The sequence below is a fragment of the Ictalurus furcatus genome, chromosome 7 (genome assembly GCF_023375685.1).
Source record: "Ictalurus furcatus strain D&B chromosome 7, Billie_1.0, whole genome shotgun sequence".
NCBI classification, from domain to species: domain Eukaryota; kingdom Metazoa; phylum Chordata; class Actinopteri; order Siluriformes; family Ictaluridae; genus Ictalurus; species Ictalurus furcatus.
In genome coordinates, this window is record NC_071261.1 from 12,909,321 (window position 1) to 12,926,629 (window position 17,309).

The following is a 17,309-nucleotide window of genomic DNA, read 5'->3' on the forward strand; positions in this document are numbered from 1 at the left end:
AGAGAGATGGGGAGAGAGAGGGAGAAAGTGAGAGATGGGGGAGAGAGAGGGAGAAAGTGAGAGATGGGGAGAGAGAGGGAGAAAGTGAGAGATGGGGGAGAGATGGGGAGAGAGAGGGAGAAAGAGAGAGATGGGGAGAGAGAGGGAGAAAGTGAGAGATGGGGGAGAGAGAGGGAGAAAGTGAGAGATGGGGAGAGAGAGGGAGAAAGTGAGAGATGGGGGAGAGAGAGGGAGAAAGTGAGAGATGGGGGAGAGATGGGGAGAGAGAGGGAGAAAGAGAGAGATGGGGAGAGAGAGAGAGGGAGAAAGTGAGAGATGGGGAGAGAGAGGGAGAAAGTGAGAGATGGGGAGAGAGAGGGAGAAAGTGAGAGATGGGGGAGAGATGGGGAGAGAGAGATGGGGAGAGAGAGAGAGGGAGAAAGTGAGAGATGGGGAGAGAGAGGGAGAAAGTGAGAGATGGGGAGAGAGAGGGAGAAAGTGAGAGATGGGGGAGAGAGAGGGAGAAAGTGAGAGATGGGGGAGAGATGGGGAGAGAGAGGGAGAAAGAGAGAGATGGGGAGAGAGAGAGAGGGAGAAAGTGAGAGATGGGGAGAGAGAGGGAGAAAGAGAAATGGGGGAGAGAGAGGGAGAAAGTGAGAAATGGGGGAGAGAGAGGGAGAAAGTGAGAGATGGGGAGAGAGAGGGAGAAAGTGAGAGATGGGGAGAGAGAGGGAGAAAGTGAGAGATGGGGGAGAGATGGGGAGAGAGAGGGAGAAAGAGAGAGATGGGGAGAGAGAGAGAGGGAGAAAGTGAGAGATGGGGAGAGAGAGGGAGAAAGTGAGAGATGGGGAGAGAGAGGGAGAAAGTGAGAGATGGGGGAGAGATGGGGAGAGAGAGGGAGAAAGAGAGAGATGGGGAGAGAGAGAGAGGGAGAAAGTGAGAGATGGGGAGAGAGAGGGAGAAAGAGAAATGGGGGAGAGAGAGGGAGAAAGTGAGAAATGGGGGAGAGAGAGGGAGAAAGTGAGAGATGGGGAGAGAGAGGGAGAAAGAGAGATGGGGGGAGAGAGAGGGAGAAAGTGAGAGATGGGGAGAGAGAGGGAGAAAGTGAGAGATGGGGAGAGAGAGGGAGAAAGAGAGAGATGGGGAGAGAGAGGGAGAAAGTGAGAGATGGGGAGAGAGAGGGAGAAAGAGAGAGATGGGGAGAGAGGGAGAAAGAGAGAGATGGGGAGAGAGATGGGGAGAAAGAGAGAGATGGGGAGAGAGAGGGAGAAAGTGAGAGATGGGGAGAGAGAGGGAGAAAGTGAGAGATGGGGGAGAGATGGGGAGAGAGAGGGAGAAAGAGAGAGATGGGGAGAGAGAGGGAGAAAGTGAGAGATGGGGAGAGAGAGGGAGAAAGTGAGAGATGGGGGAGAGATGGGGAGAGAGAGGGAGAAAGAGAGAGATGGGGAGAGAGAGGGAGAAAGTGAGAGATGGGGAGAGAGAGGGAGAAAGTGAGAGATGGGGGAGAGATGGGGAGAGAGAGGGAGAAAGAGAGAGATGGGGAGAGAGAGGGAGAAAGTGAGAGATGGGGAGAGAGAGGGAGAAAGTGAGAGATGGGGAGAGAGAGGGAGAAAGTGAGAGATGGGGGAGAGATGGGGAGAGAGAGGGAGAAAGAGAGAGATGGGGAGAGAGAGGGAGAAAGTGAGAGATGGGGAGAGAGAGGGAGAAAGTGAGAGATGGGGAGAGAGAGGGAGAAAGTGAGAGATGGGGGAGAGATGGGGAGAGAGAGAGAGATGGGGAGAGAGAGGGAGAAAGTGAGAGATGGGGGAGAGATGGGGAGAGAGAGGGAGAAAGTGAGAGATGGGGAGAGAGAGGGAGAAAGTGAGAGATGGGGAGAGAGAGGGAGAAAGTGAGAGATGGGGGAGAGATGGGGAGAGAGAGGGAGAAAGAGAGAGATGGGGAGAGAGAGGGAGAAAGAGAGAGATGGGGAGAGAGAGAGAGATGGGGAGAGAGATGGGGAGAGAGAGGGAGAAAGTGAGAGATGGGGAGAGAGAGGGAGAAAGTGAGAGATGGGGGAGAGATGGGGAGAGAGAGGGAGAAAGAGAGAGATGGGGAGAGAGGGAGAAAGAGAGAGAATGGGGGGAGGTGGAGATGGAGGAGGAGGTGGCACATCTTGATTAAAACCTCTCTTTACATTTCCACGTGATGAAGCTGTATCCATGTCCTGACACTCACTCATCCACACAGTGTCATGTGGAGCTCTCCGTTCCTGCTCGGCGTTCTCCACATCACCTTTTCTCTCCTTATTAGTTGGTTAGTGTTGTATTTAGCACTGTATGGAGCGCTGTATAAACCACCGCTGCCTTGGTCTCGGTACACAGGGAAATGCACGGTTCCTTAACCAGTGTCCGTTCGTTTATGTTCTACGTTCTACAGCCTGAGCGCGCGGTACATTAGTGTTCATTCAGTTTATATAGTGCTTTCGAGAACAGACATTTTCACAAAGCAGCTGGATGGAAATTTGGATGCTAATGAGAAGGCCAGAGGCGACGGTGTCGGGGAAGAAGATATTACATTAGATATTGTTTTTAATTTTACACTAGAAACATTGGGAAATGTTCATCTCTCCAGCACAGAGATGCAACAATATGCACGTTTTCTGTTCAAATATCGATACTACTACTGAATCCTAGAGTACTGAGTATCATACCGTTTCCTTTTATATCCGATATGTGTTATCGTCCCGATACTGATACTAATACTAGTACTGATACTGGTACTGATATTGATACTAATACTAGTACTGATACTGGTACTGATACTGGTACTGATATTGATACTGATACTGATACTAACATTGATACTGATACTAATACTAGTACTGATATTGATACTGATACTAATACTAGTACTGATACTGGTACTGATATTGATACTGATACTGATACTAGTACTGATATTAATACTGGTACTGATATTGATACTGATACTAATACTAGTACTGATACTGGTACTGATATTGATACTGATACTGATACTAATACTAGTACTGATACTGGTACTGATATTGATACTGATACTAATACCAGTACTGATACTGGTACTGATATTGATACTGATACTGATATTAATACTAGTACTGATACTGGTACTGATATTGATACTGATACTAATACCAGTACTGATACTGGTACTGATATTGATACTGATACTAATACCAGTACTGATACTGGTACTGATATTGATACTGATACTAATACTAGTACTGATACTGGTACTGATATTGATACTGATACTGATACTAATACTAGTACTGATACTGATATTGATACTGATACTAATACTAGTACTGATACTGGTACTGATATTGATACTGATACTGATACTAATACTAGTACTGATACTAGTACTGATATTGATACTAATACTAATACTAGTACTGATACTGGTACTGATCTTGATACTGATACTAATACTAGTACTGATACTGATATTAATACTAGTACTGATACTGGTACTGATATTGATACTAATACTAGTACTGATACTGGTACTGATACTAATACTGGTACTGACAGTGGTACTGATACTGGTACTGATACTAACAATGATACTGACACTGGTACTGGTACTGATATTGATATTGGTACTGGTATTGATACTGGTACTGGGTATCACACCAGTCCCATCTCTTCTCCAGTGTGTTCTAATGTATCTAAAATGCAGAAAATATCAATCACACCAAGACAGATTCACTGTGCTTCCCGGTATTTAAATGACAAAGCCCATTTTACAGCAAGTGTGCAGCACCACTGCCTCAAGTACACCCCTGAATTCTGGATCCTGATTGGTCAGGTGGTGTTGATTTTAATTTTCTATAGTGCAGCTCTGAGAGTAGCTCAGGATTACGTTAATGAGCTTGTTAGGATAAGTAATGGTTTCTATATTAACAGCTCGTGCACAGGGACGTGTACGGCGGACACTCCACATAAACAGAATAAAAACGCGTGTGGTGAAGTCAGACATCTTCAAGACAGTGGAGTTTCTCAGTAGCTGTGTTTTTTTATTTCTATTATTATTTTTATTATTATTATTATTATTATTATTATTATTATTAACTGATGAGGACTCACTGTTGTATAGTTTCAGCAACCAGCGAGGTGCATAAATGATTGTCGTTAAAATAAAGTTGGCTACAGTGCGAGAGCTGATGCGTGTGTCCAGATTCGGCTAATGATTTGTTTATCTCATACACGTATCTCGAGCATTGTTAGTACGTTCAGGATGTTCGCTGTAGCAACATCGATGTACACGCATTTCCTCGAACTCTAATCAGAACTTTTCCATCCAGTCGTTATTACTGCTCTGAAGGACACTAATTGGACTCTTAAGGTCCACTGTAGCGTTGCCTTGTGCCCCGTGTGCCTATCAAACACTCGATCCGTTTCAGCGCTCTAAAGCCCCCTCAGTGCGTACTTGGCACTAAGTGCTGGAGGGAAAAAGAAATAAATAAATAAATGTCTGTCGGTTCCAGCACACGATGAATAAGATATAAAGTGAAGCTCTTCAGAAAATCTCTCATCGCTGGAGTAAGAAAAAGAGCGATAGAAGAGCGTGTTGATTCATTTCTGAGAGTTTGTCAGCTGCACAAATAAAATCTGCATTCATTCTGAAAGACAGCACCTAGCACCGCCAATTCAGCATATTCCGAGATGGCCCCAGGGGAGGGATGGGGGGGGCAAACAAACAAACAAACAATAATACAAAAGCTAAACCAGACCTTTTCTTCTTTTAGTTATAGTTATAGTGATGAGGCAACGAAACGTTTCAATGGTTCTCGGAGATAGAGAAGGCTTCAAGAAGGAAGCAATGACCAAATATGGAACGTGTTAAACGAAAAGGGTCAATTTTGGACGATTGTGTATCTGTCCCATCATGCGCTCCGATTAAACATGACACCATAACACCCCTCCCCCTTCCTAATTTAGTCTCGCCTAATCTCATCTCCGCCTCTCTCCTAGCATGCGCCGGCTTCCGATCAGGAAGCTTGAAGCTTTTCAACTGTCTAACGCGCTCGGAGGGAAGCGCTACCCGCCTTCTTCCTCATACACGATGTCACAGACACCCGTGACGGACACCTGTGACAGACACCCTAGTGTCACTGCGATTGACAGGGTAACAGAGACAGAGTAAACCCCTCCCACCCAGACGTCATGACTGGTTTTGCTCTCTTGGACTCCTTGGCTTAGAACCCGCGATCTCCGGAATGCCTTTATTTTCTGCGTCCTGGTCGGAGCAGTGCAGTGGAGACTGACCCTCGTCTAGTAGGGTTTCATTTTTCCACTAACCGAAGTGTGAACCTCTCATGCACTGAATATAAACAGTAGACAGAAGGTCAGATATCAGTTTACTGGCACCAGAGGCCAAGAGGAACTCGAGACGGACACTGTGTGTGTGTGTGTGTGTGTGTGTGTGTGTGTCTGTGGGTGTGTGTGCCAGTGCCTACAGCGTTCCTTACGGATGTGTATCCGTGCGAATAGCATCACAGAGACGCTCTCTGTCCCTGACTCCTCGAACCTGAAACCCCGATCTGCGCTCTTCATCCTCTCTGTCTCCACTGGTTATTTATTATGTCAGTCTCTCTGTATGTCTGTCTTTCTGTCTGTCTGTATGCCAAGCTGTCCATCTGTCTACTCATCTCTCTGTTCATCTGTCTCCTGCTGTCTGTCGTTATCTGTCCAGCTATCTGTCTATCCATACGTCTGTTCATATGTCCGTCTTTTCATCTCTCTGTCTGTCTGTCTCTTTTTATCAGTTTCTGTTCATCTGCCTGTCTGTCTGTCTAATCTATCTGTCTGCCTACCTTCCTGTTCATCTGTTATCTATCTGTCTGTCTGTCTGTCCTCATATTTCTGTCTGTCTATCCATTAGTTAAAATTAATGTTTATATGTGGGTCTGTCCATCAGTCTGTCTGTCCACATGTCCATCTCTCTGTCTGCCTAGCTGTCCGTCTGTCTGTGAATCTGTCTCTTTCTGTCTGTCCTCAAATATCTGTCTGTCTCTCTCTCTTCATCTCTCTGTCCACCTGTATGCCTGTTGGCGCACCTGTCTCTCTTTGTCCATCTATCTGTCTGTCTATCTGCCTGTCTGTCTGTCCCTCTGGCTGGTCCTCAGCGAGTTGGTGTCGGTCTTCATCCCTCATCTGCTCATCCAAAAACCATCCCGAACTCCTGCTTCCTGTCCTGATGCCTCTGGGTTGCCATGGAAACGCTGACTCAGTGATCAGAGGAGATGTGTTGAAGTCTTCGGAGCGACAGACCCGCGCCACCGCCGAACCCCAACACGCCCGTCTCACCCCTCTGTAATAAGTTTTAAGGAAAAGTCTCAACCGTCCCTCCTACTTTTTTTTTTTAAATACGTCTCTTTTCGGCACTCAGTACAGTACAGGAGCGGAAACTAACGACAGGAACACTTTCTAAAGCGTCTGAAGCACTCTGAATGTTTTTCAGCGTGTAAATGACGTGCATAATTGCGAGCGCTCACTGCAGCACTTCCAGCTGTGCTTAAAGTGGAAAAGTGTTATTTATTTATTTATTTATTTATTTAAAATAATCCATCTTTTTGGTTGGTTTTTATCAGTTTTGGAGCGACGCTCTTTACCGAAACTCTCTCCTCGCTCTAAGGCGTCTGCGCGTCATCACATCAAATTATATTAAAATTAAAATTCTCAAAAAATAGTTGAAATAGCTGAAATCTACAAAAGTTTCAACATTTTTTAATTGTTTTGACTTAACTTGTTATTTTAGGATATTAACAATTACAGTTTACAGCTCACAATTGTGACTTTTTATTACGTAATTGTAACTTTTTATCTCAATGTTGCGATTCTTTATTACGCAATTGTTTTTATTTCGCAATTTATTACGCAATTGTTTTTATTTCGCAATTTATTACGCAACTGCGACTTTTTAGTCTTGCAGTTGCGACTTTTTCATTCTCGTAGTTGCGACTTTTTATTCAGAATAAAAAGGACCAGTGTATGCTATCGTCATAGTGTCAATGCGCGTCACGTGACCGTGAAATGAGTTACGCTCAAACATATAAATATACCGTGAACTTCTCTTTTTTTTTTTTTTTTTTTTAAATCAACTGACTGAAAGCGAGCAATCATAATTATGACAATTTTTTTTTTAGAAGCTGAACAATAAAAAAAAGGGAAAAGTTATCCAACAATGGACTTTTAAGCTAGAAGAGGAGTGGAGTGAAGCGGGTGAAGAACAGGGTTCAGGGTGTCGCGTCGCTTGTTTTATTCTGTGTGCGTGCGTAGAGCCGTGCAGATGTGATTTCAGTCCGTCAGCAGCTCAGGATCCAGACACCTCTAGCTTTCTGTTAATCTTCTCTCTTTCTCTCTCTCTCTCGCTCTCTGTTTTTCTTCTCCCTACTGATTTATTCACGTCAATTCAGTTTCTTCTCTCAGTCTCATCCTAAAAATAACCCAGCACACTTCCGATTTCCCCCGCGGACCTCGCTCAGACAGACAGACAGCTCCCAGTTATGCAGCTCGCTCCATCCGTCTTCCTGTCACGCCCAGAAATGCTAACGACACCCTGTCTACCGCCCCGCTCTGACACTGACGCTCTGTTTTTATCTCCACACAAAATTACAAGCTGTTTGTTTTCTTCAGAAAGAACGGATTACAGTGGAGAAACATGTTAATGGGGGAAACCAGTGTGCTTAAAGCTTAAAGTTCCAGCTTTACCTCTGACTGGTACAAAGCGCCGACACTGGAGACTCCTTCCATACGCCTCCTTACAGAAAACTTCACAATGAGCTGTTACCATGGAAACAATAACATATCAGAAGAAGAGCGTTAATATAAACCTGCGCTACAATCAGCGCTGCTGTTATGGAAAATTAAGCTACACCTTCTGACCAGTCAACGCAGAATTCTACATTGCTGTGGTGTGAAACCGTATTTCGGCACAGTCCTCTGGAAACGAGACGCGACGAAATCGCTAATCAGTGAACAGACCAGAAGTGTTTACAAGAACTTTTTTAAATGGCGTCCATTTTGTGTGTGTGTTTGTTAACAGGAGCTGGTGGGTAGCGCTCCTCCTCAGAGGAACTGGAAGGGAATAGCCATCGCTCTGCTGGTCATCCTGTTCATCTGCTCTCTGATCATCACCTCCGTTATCCTGCTCACGCCACGTAAGTCCTCACACGGTACAACAAAAACCCCCAAACCTGACCCAGATCTTCACTGAAAAACCTTGCGGAGGACGCGGGAAGCAAAACACTACATTAACCCTTTCCTGTACAGCTTTTTGGAAAATATATAAGATGCAACACGCCTCCAAAGGGCTTTAATTTAATATAAATATATAAATCATCGTCCTGAGTTCTGTCCATCTCGCAGAAATGTCTAGTAACTGATATTTGTTTCTCCAGTGAAAGCTTTAGCTTCTTTATTTTTAAATCGCAAATAGATTTGTTTAACCTCCAAAATTAGCTGTAGCTCATGGAAGCTGCCACCTATCAGAAAATATAACGCAGATTTATCTCACAGTTGTAACTATTCCACAATTGTGACTTTTTACTCTCACTCTTGCTGCTTTTTACTCTCGTATTTTGAAAATTTTGAAAACTTCACGATTGCGTGATATTAACTGGAGATAAATCTGTTTCCTAATACGTGTTGTACACGAGCTTCCTGCAACGGATGACGTTAAAACCCGATTTGCTTGATGTTCTGTTTGGAAGGAAACGTGTCCACCGACCCTGTAGAAGAAGCCACACATCCTCACAGGAGCATACAGCGCCATTAAACAACCTGCAAGCGCTGCTGTTAAAACTATTCAAAACCTGATACACAACTAGAAAGCTAGAAAAAGTGTGTGTGTGAGTTTTTCAGGGAAGCGGCGCTCACCCCTCTGCCCGGTAATGGTGCTTTAATGTGGATTATGGTAACGATCCCGCCTGTAGATTATCACTCTAATAGCGCCGCTCGTTTATAAAATTGGCAGGACATCAGAGGTACCATTTGCAGCTCATCAAGTGTAATTCAGGCTCCTGTGCTTTACGGTCGCCGACCGAAGACGACCTGCTGCTTCACGTTCCTGTGTCAGAGTCGTGTCCCAGGGATTTTCTGTCCTTTCTCTCGTTTCCATCCATCATTTTCATCAGCAGTTTCCTCCATCGTGTATTATTTTAGTATTATTTGCAGGTGCTAAAAACGCTACTTGGTTGTTCCTCCGTGTTGAGAATGCGAAGAACGAACCCGCATTTCTTGTGGAGCAAAAATATTGAGAAGAACCCTCTCAAGTAGTTTGTTTCATTTTCAGCCAAATCGCAAAGATCGGCGTCTTGGAATGCGTTTAGTGATAATGTCGTCAACTAATGTTTTACATAAAAACCCTTCCTAAATATTTGAGTATTCAGTAGCTCAGAAACACGCCTTCGTTTATCTCCAGTAAAACCAGTCGGCGAGCGAATCGCCTACCGCACGTGCGCTCTTCTCTTCTCCCATCAGGAGTCGCTGCAGCAAATTGCTCCGAAGTCGCCAGCTCTCGTTTGGAAACGAACAGTCTCTAGATGCTTTAGCTAGATGTTAGCCTCAAGCGTGACGGCATGATAGAAATCTGGAAACAACCAGCACAGCGAGCCGTCTGTTCATTTATAGAAATAAGTTTATTCATCATGTTGGAGATAAGCAGCAGCAGTGTTGTGGTTATTTTATTGCATTCAAACTGACGCGTGATTAATGTGTGCTTTTAAAAAAACAACAACAACCCCACACCATTTGCATAAATGATTGACGACAGAATTAATTGTTTAGCTTTTTACACAGTGGCAATGAAAAGAAAAACAAAACACACACACACGCACACACACACACACGCACGTGCGCGCATATTGACATGTCGTCTATTCATTGCCAAATCCGCTGCCAGACTAATTTCCCTTTTGAATAAAGAAACTTTTTCAATTAAATGAATATTGACTGCTTCTCTCACATTCATGCAGGAAATGGCGCTTTTTCCCCCCTCACGCTCTCTCCCTCGAGTCTGATGATAAATTTTATCAGCATCTCAGCTGTCCTCATAACGTTGCTATATATATATATATATATATCAATCACAGTCCCAAAGTTACACACAAAGGCCATTCTGATTGGTCAGATGTCGATTCATTTTTTACAAGTTTCATAGGTTTATACTGTATTTTTTTTTTAAAACTTTGTCGTTTCTATAGTAACAGCTCGTTCACAGGGCGGACATTGATACGATAGTGTTCAATTGTGATTTATGTATAACATTTATGGAAGGAGTCTCCAGTGTCGGAGTTTTGTGACCGAGAGAAAAAAGAGAGGCTGGTGAGAGAACAACAGAAGAAAGAAAGTTGTGTAGTTGTGTATTGTGTGTGCTGTGTTCCTGACAGCAGAAGTGAAGGGAGGGGAAGGGGAGGGGGAGGATATTCTGACTTTATTTGCTTTCTTGTTGCTAGTTAAATTTGCATTGCTTTTATATTATTTATGATGATAAAAGAATTCATTTTAAATTCTTACTTTTTTTTTTTTTTTTACAGTTTTGGTTATTATATATTTTTAAATATATATTTTTAAATATTTTGTGTGATTTTTGTACCTCTTTTATTTGTTTCCATTGTTTGCCTGTTTTGTATTATTTGTATTTATTCTTTTATTTTGAAAACTAGTTGAGATTATTAATCAAACCAGTGTGCTTTCTCCTAAAACTAATTATTATTATTATTATTATTATTATTATTATTATTATCATCAAATCGGTTATTATTAAAACCCGGTTCTCGCACTAATTACATTTTGGACTCCTGGCTGGTTCGTTAATTGTTGAGCCAAACGAGAGATGAAAATCAAATTAGATTTTTGACCCCTAAATTAGATTTCTTACTCCTGGCTGGCTCACCAAAATTGTTTTGACTCCTGATTGATTCACTGCTTTGAATTGTGACTCCCTGTGTGACTCACTAATTACATTGTTGACTCCTGGCTTGCTCACCAATTAGATATGTGACTCGTTGTTGGTTTACCAGACCATTTTGACTCCCGGTTGGTTCATTAATTGGATATGTGACTCGTTATTGGTTTACCAGATCATTTTGACTCCCGGTTGGTTCACTAATTGGATTTCTGACTCCTGGCTAGCACATCTTATTTTTATTTTTTTACTTCTGGTTGATTCACCAATTTAATTTTTGACTCTTGGTTAGTTTACCAATTTCAATTTTGACTCTTGGTGTGACCCACTAATTAGATTTTTGACTCCTGGCTGGTTCACCAGTTGTTCAGTTTTGATTGACGGATAAACGTCCCATGGTGCTGCTCTGGGTCACACTTCTTTATTCCACAAAGATGTGTTACACCGTGATGCTCTCATCACCCTCATCACCAAACAGTGTTCAGTGTTTTGAATTTTTCACACATGATCAAATTTGTGTAGCTGAACAAAACAAGAGTCGTATGAAGGCGAAGGACAATGCAGCGTGTTAACCACTCTGGGTCGAGTATAAAACCATGTTGCGTAAACCATGATGGAAGGTTTACTTGTTATTTCCTCGCCGCTGTGTGTGTGTGTAGTTCAGGTGAATTGTTCTGGTTCTCGTCTTGCTTACATTTAGCAGATGGGTAAGTGGTGCGTTGGCGTTTTCATTATGTGAATAATTACTGAACCACGCCCGTGTGTTATTAATAATGAATAAAGCATTATATCCATTATGTGCCTCGAATCAATAATGCAGAGCTGCTGAGGATTTCTTTTATGCTTCATGTTTGTTTTATGGAGCTGGAAGCTTTTACCTATGCTTTTTCTCTCACACACACACACACATACATACATACACATACACACACACACACACACACACACACACACACACACACACACAAAGACTGATGTTGTCTCTGTGTATGTGTGTGTGTGTGTTGTTGCCTGCAGGTGAGGATGACAGCTTGGCCTCCAAGAAGAAGGTCACAGTGGAGGATCTGTTCAGCTCGGAGCTGCAGGTTCACGACCCCCAGGCCAAGTGGCTCAGTGGTACGTTTTGTGTGTGTGTGTGTGTGTGTATGCCTCATTTGACCCTCATACACAGTGTTGTATATGTTATAAATTTTGCCATAACTAATATCTACTATAACAATATAATATAACTGTCATCTGCTTATTTGTATATAAGTAGAAACATTTAAAAGCAACTGATACATGAACTTAACCAAAGTGCCACGTCAAGCACAAATCACCAATGAATTTTTTAAATATATATTTTATATGGAAACATGCATTTTTTTTTTGCCCTCTGGTGGATTATACAGGCACAGGATTGTCATATTGAAATATAACCACATTAACACAAACGCACAAGAAACAAGAAGCTGAAACCAGGTTCAATCGTTAAAGAAATATACAGTATCTGACAAAAGTGAGTACACCCTCACATTTCTGTAAATATTTGATTATATATTTTCATGTGACAACACTGAAGAAATGTCACTTTGCTACAATGTAAAGTAGTGAGTGTACAGCTTGTATAACAGTGTAAATTTCTGTCCCCTCAAAATAACTCAACACACAGCCATTAATGTCTAAACCGCTGGCAACAAAAGTGAGTACACCCCTAAGTGAAAATGTCCAAATTGGGCCCAATTGGCCTTTTTGCCTCCCCGGTGTCATGTGACTTGTTCGTGTTACAAGGTCTCAGGTGTGAATAGGGAGCAGGTGTGTTAAATTTGGTGTCATCGCTCTCACACTCCCTCATACTGGTCACTGGAAGTTCAATATGGCACCTCATGGCAAAGAACTCTCTGAGGATCTGAAAAAAAGAATTGTTGCTCTACATAAAAATGGCCTAGGCTATAAGAAGATTGCCAAGACCCTGACAGGGGACAGCAAATTTACACTGTTACACAAGCTGTACACTCACTACTTTACATTGAAGCAAAGTATCATTTCTTTGGTGTTGTCACATGAAAAGATATAATCAAATATTTACAAAAATGTGAGGGGTGTACTCACTTTTGTGAGATACTGTATAAACAAACAGCAGCAAACGGTGATCATCTTTCTTATCTTTTTACGGCTGCTATAATGTAGAGTAACGTGCAGGTGGTTGAAGAAACACTGTAAAGCAAATATGCCTTCAAAAATAAATAATGAAACATTTTCTACATAAAAATATAGTCAAGTAAAGAGCACTGAACAGTAATAATCTAAACTGGGTTTATCTAAACTGGTCTGGGTTCAAAGCTTGTTTTGATAACATTTCATTTTGGTTGGAAAAGTAATAGACATCTTGGACAAAATTTGTGTTAAAAAAATAAAGTTTTAAAGACGTTCCACGACAAAAAATACAACATTATTTAATAAATATATCGATATGGTGATAAATTATGGCGCAATGTTTTTGTGATATCATAAATATTGTGACATCTTTTTATTAAATAGTTTGGTTGTTTTGCTATAAATACAAACTAGACAGGAAACCTTTATTAAATTTGTATTTATTTTTGTAACATTTCAATTTGGAAAATTGTTGCAATTTTGCGATCGCAGAAATGAACACAAAATCAAGCAAACCCCACAATATTCCGAGAATCCGTGGTAAAAAAAATTACCGCAGATTTTACGCAGGTTTGGGCCGAGACGCGTCGTGTGACGTCATCGAACACGAGTATAGTTAAAAATTCTCGTTTACCGAACATCGCTGTGAAAGGCCGTGCGACTGCGATTTCGCCGATTCAAGAAGTTTTCTGCAAAAAAAAAAAAAAAAACACAAAAAAAACTCGAGTTGCATTTTGAAAAAAGCCACAGCAAAATCTAGCTTTTTTTGCCGCAATGATCACAAAATAAACTCTGTGGAATCCTTTACAGACTGATCATTGGAAAAGTTATTTTTTAAAATGCAACAGTAGTGTATTGCTGGGAAATACACTACTGTATTACGTGATTTCAGATCACCAAAGATCTCGGGATGGAAAGCGGGCGATGTTTTGAACAACACACACACACAAAAAAAGGCGTATGTCGAATACATACGATCCGCGATGATGACTGTGAAACTCATTATAGAGCTCGTCCTGGTGATCTTTCCATGCACCGCTGTGTTGGTTTATCTTTTTGACGTGGAAGCCCTGGGTTTGATGGGAGGACTCGGTCGGGCTCTGGATAATGAACGAGCGAAAGCTCTAGAATCCAACCAGAAGGAGCTAAATGAAGAGTAAAGATGGACAGCTGTTTGTTTTGTCCCCTGCGGTTTTTAACGATGAGACTGTCTGACTGTTTGAGCAGCGCTCAGCCGGATGTCCTTCTGTACTCAAATCAGCGGAAACAAACCTCCTCCTCCTCCACCTTCTCCTACATCAAATAAGATTATACAAGATGGACGGATAGAGAGGTTTGCTGTTTAAACTATTTCCCCATTTAACATTGGTAGACAGAGAGAGAGAGACTTAGATATAAGTATAGTTGGATAAATGGGCGGGTGTGTGTGTGTGTGTGTGTGTGTATGGGTTACTATAATCAATATTTATTGATCACAACATAAAGAATGAGACAGATATGCAAAGAAGCCAAGCGATGGAGAGATCAGTAGATGGTTAGATGGATTGATGGATGGAGGGATGGATGATTGGATTGATGGATGGAGGGATGGATGATTGGATTGATAGATGGAGGGATAGATGAACGGATGGATGGAGGAGATATCCATCCATGTGTTTGGATGAAACTGTGCCTCATTGTAAAGTGGCTCTGGATTAAACCATCAGTCAGCTGTTTTTAAATGTAAATGTAGATTTGAGCCAGTGGTGGTTGGTTTAGAGTTGATCCAGCTGTGCGACACACACATTGCAGTAAACACAGGTAGAACATGTTCTCCAGTTCCACGGGTTCTCCTGGCAGCAGCCGTCCCTGCACTAAATGAACCATTAAACAATGAGGAGCAGGACAGATTATGACGTGGGAAACATGGCAGATGTCGGCAGCTCAACAGGAGAAAAGCACGAGCTTCTGCTCATCTCCTAGCAGATGGATCAAGATAATTAACCACTAGAGTGGAGGTTCACGCCTCCATTTACCCCGCCGAAATCCTCCACAAGGACACTCGGCATCCCGAGGCTCTCTAAATTAGCATTTTCCTTTCTAATGCTGTATTAGCATTCCGGCTGCGCTCTGGAACAGCAGTTCGCATTAGCATCTCACACCCGGCAGACGTGACGTGACGTGACGTGACGAGACTCGCGTGACTTTCTGCAAGTAACAGAATAAAATTTTTAATACACTGAACACCAGTGCAGAGTTTCTCTATTAGTCATAAAATTTCTGCAAAATCATGCCGATTCATATTCATCACAGGCGAGACAGGGTAATTCAGAAAAAATATGAAAAATAGCAAAATATCAAACAAGGAAACGGGTCTAAATCCAACTCAGAATAGCTTTACATTACAAGATACATCGCGACCAAAATAGTGGTGCTCAGGAGGCGTGGCCAGGGCAGGGCTGAAACGGAATGGAAACCGGTGAGATTCGCGAGAGTTTCCAAGCAAGTCAGTTAGTTTCTGAAGCTTACGGTTCTGCTCACATCACTTCCACATCATATTGCGTCTTTTCTACCTGTGAGAAATCCGTTCACTCGCTCTCTAGGTGTGTAAAAGCTGGAAAGTGCTGCTTATTCCGGTGTTCTGGCTGAGAAATGTAACTGACCGGGCTAAAACGTGCCAGCTGACGTAGTGTAATGAAAGTAAGCTAGATAAGCACAGCAATACAGACACAAATGAGTTAATCTGTTCCTGCGTGAAGTACGACTTATCCCTCTTTTTTTTCCCTTCTGATGTTTCTCATCAAAAACTTTCAGTTTTCAAGCTCATGCTGCGGCGTTTAAACGGTACATGTAACAGCGAGTTTAACAAAGTGCCGTGAATCGAGCATGAGCAGCTTAATTCCCATGAGAGTGGAGGAGCAGTTCTCTTCAGCGAGCACTGAGCACCGAGAGACACTTGCCAGAGAAACATTTTTAAAGTACCTAAAAAAGTCATTTGTAATCATTATTTCATGTCCTTAGTATTCTGAAAAGTTTATATTTACTAACTGTAAAGTATAACACGTTTAAAAATGCGTTTTTGTCAGGTTTGTCGTTGCCGCGTTTAACACATCGTTATTATTGTTGTGTTCATTTTATTCTCGTTTCTGTTCATGTGTGTAATGGTTAACAGTGTTATCTCTGTAAGTGTGTTGATGATTTAAACAGTAGACAGAAGTGTGTGTGTGTGTGTGTGTGTGTGTGTGGAAACATCGCTGTTATACACACCCTGTCGTGCTGCTGCGTCTCATTGTTACACTGAGCTTTTTTAGCCCCGATCACTCGTCTGTATTATTTACCAGCGTAGAAAGAATGTGCATCCAGACCCGAGGAGCTCTCTGTGAGAGAGTGTATGTGTGTATGTGTGTGTGTGTGTGTGTGTGTGTGTGTGTGTGTTTGAGCGTGCAAGAGTGAGCAAGCAAAATAACAAAAACAAACCAGGGGCATAAAACTGGGACACAAACCAAACTGGATAAAATATTGGATTGACAAAAACAAATCAAAACGCAAACAAACCAGAGGCGCAAAACAACGCACGATATAAAGTATGTATGAACTTGTTCCCGAGACGATTTCCAGCCTGGATGTTCAGACTTCCTGATTTAACATTTAATATTGTGAGAATTTCTCCCACAGTTTATTTCAGGATTTCCAGGGTTTTGTTTCTCAAAGATACCAAATTTATAACCGTTCCTAATTTTTTCCTTTTTTCCCCACCCCTCAGCTGTGACCACGCCCCCAAGTGGTCAGCACCTGTCCTGTTTGTTCACACCCGTTCCTACTGATTAGCCTTGTTAACGTGCCTCTATTTACCCCTTTCGTGTAGGGGACAACTCGCAAAGCATTACATATTACTACATATACGGCGTGTAGGTCTGTGTATACGTCACATATTTATACTTAACGTCACTCACGTTATCGTTTCTACGGCAACAGCTAACTCTTAGGGACTTGTTGGAAAATGTTTACAGGGTCAGTCAGAGGTAAGGGGGTGGGGCTTGTGTTTGTGTGCGATAATGAGCAAGATGAGATGATAAGTGCTTAATAGAAGTATAATTTTGTTTGCCTCAATACGCAGTGATACAATAACGTCTTTGTAGAGAAAAAGTCCCTTAATAGACTTTTAAAATCACACCAGCTGGATTTTTCCTCCTCCAGATCCACACGTTAATGCCGAGACAGCACTTTACCGTGTACATTATTCTCATTACAGTGCCACATCTGATGATGATGATGATGCA

The 17,309-nt window shown here is 42.2% G+C and overlaps 1 protein-coding gene across 1 annotated transcript in view; it reads left to right on the plus strand.

Moving 5' to 3' along the window:
- Positions 1–17,309, plus strand: part of dpp6b (dipeptidyl-peptidase 6b) — a 71,976-nt gene that overhangs the window by 35,029 nt on the left and 19,638 nt on the right. The window contains exons 2-3 of the mRNA XM_053628562.1: positions 8,053–8,167; positions 11,932–12,030. Coding sequence (XP_053484537.1) covers positions 8,053–8,167; positions 11,932–12,030 — 214 coding nt within the window. The remainder of the gene's footprint in view (positions 1–8,052; positions 8,168–11,931; positions 12,031–17,309) is intronic.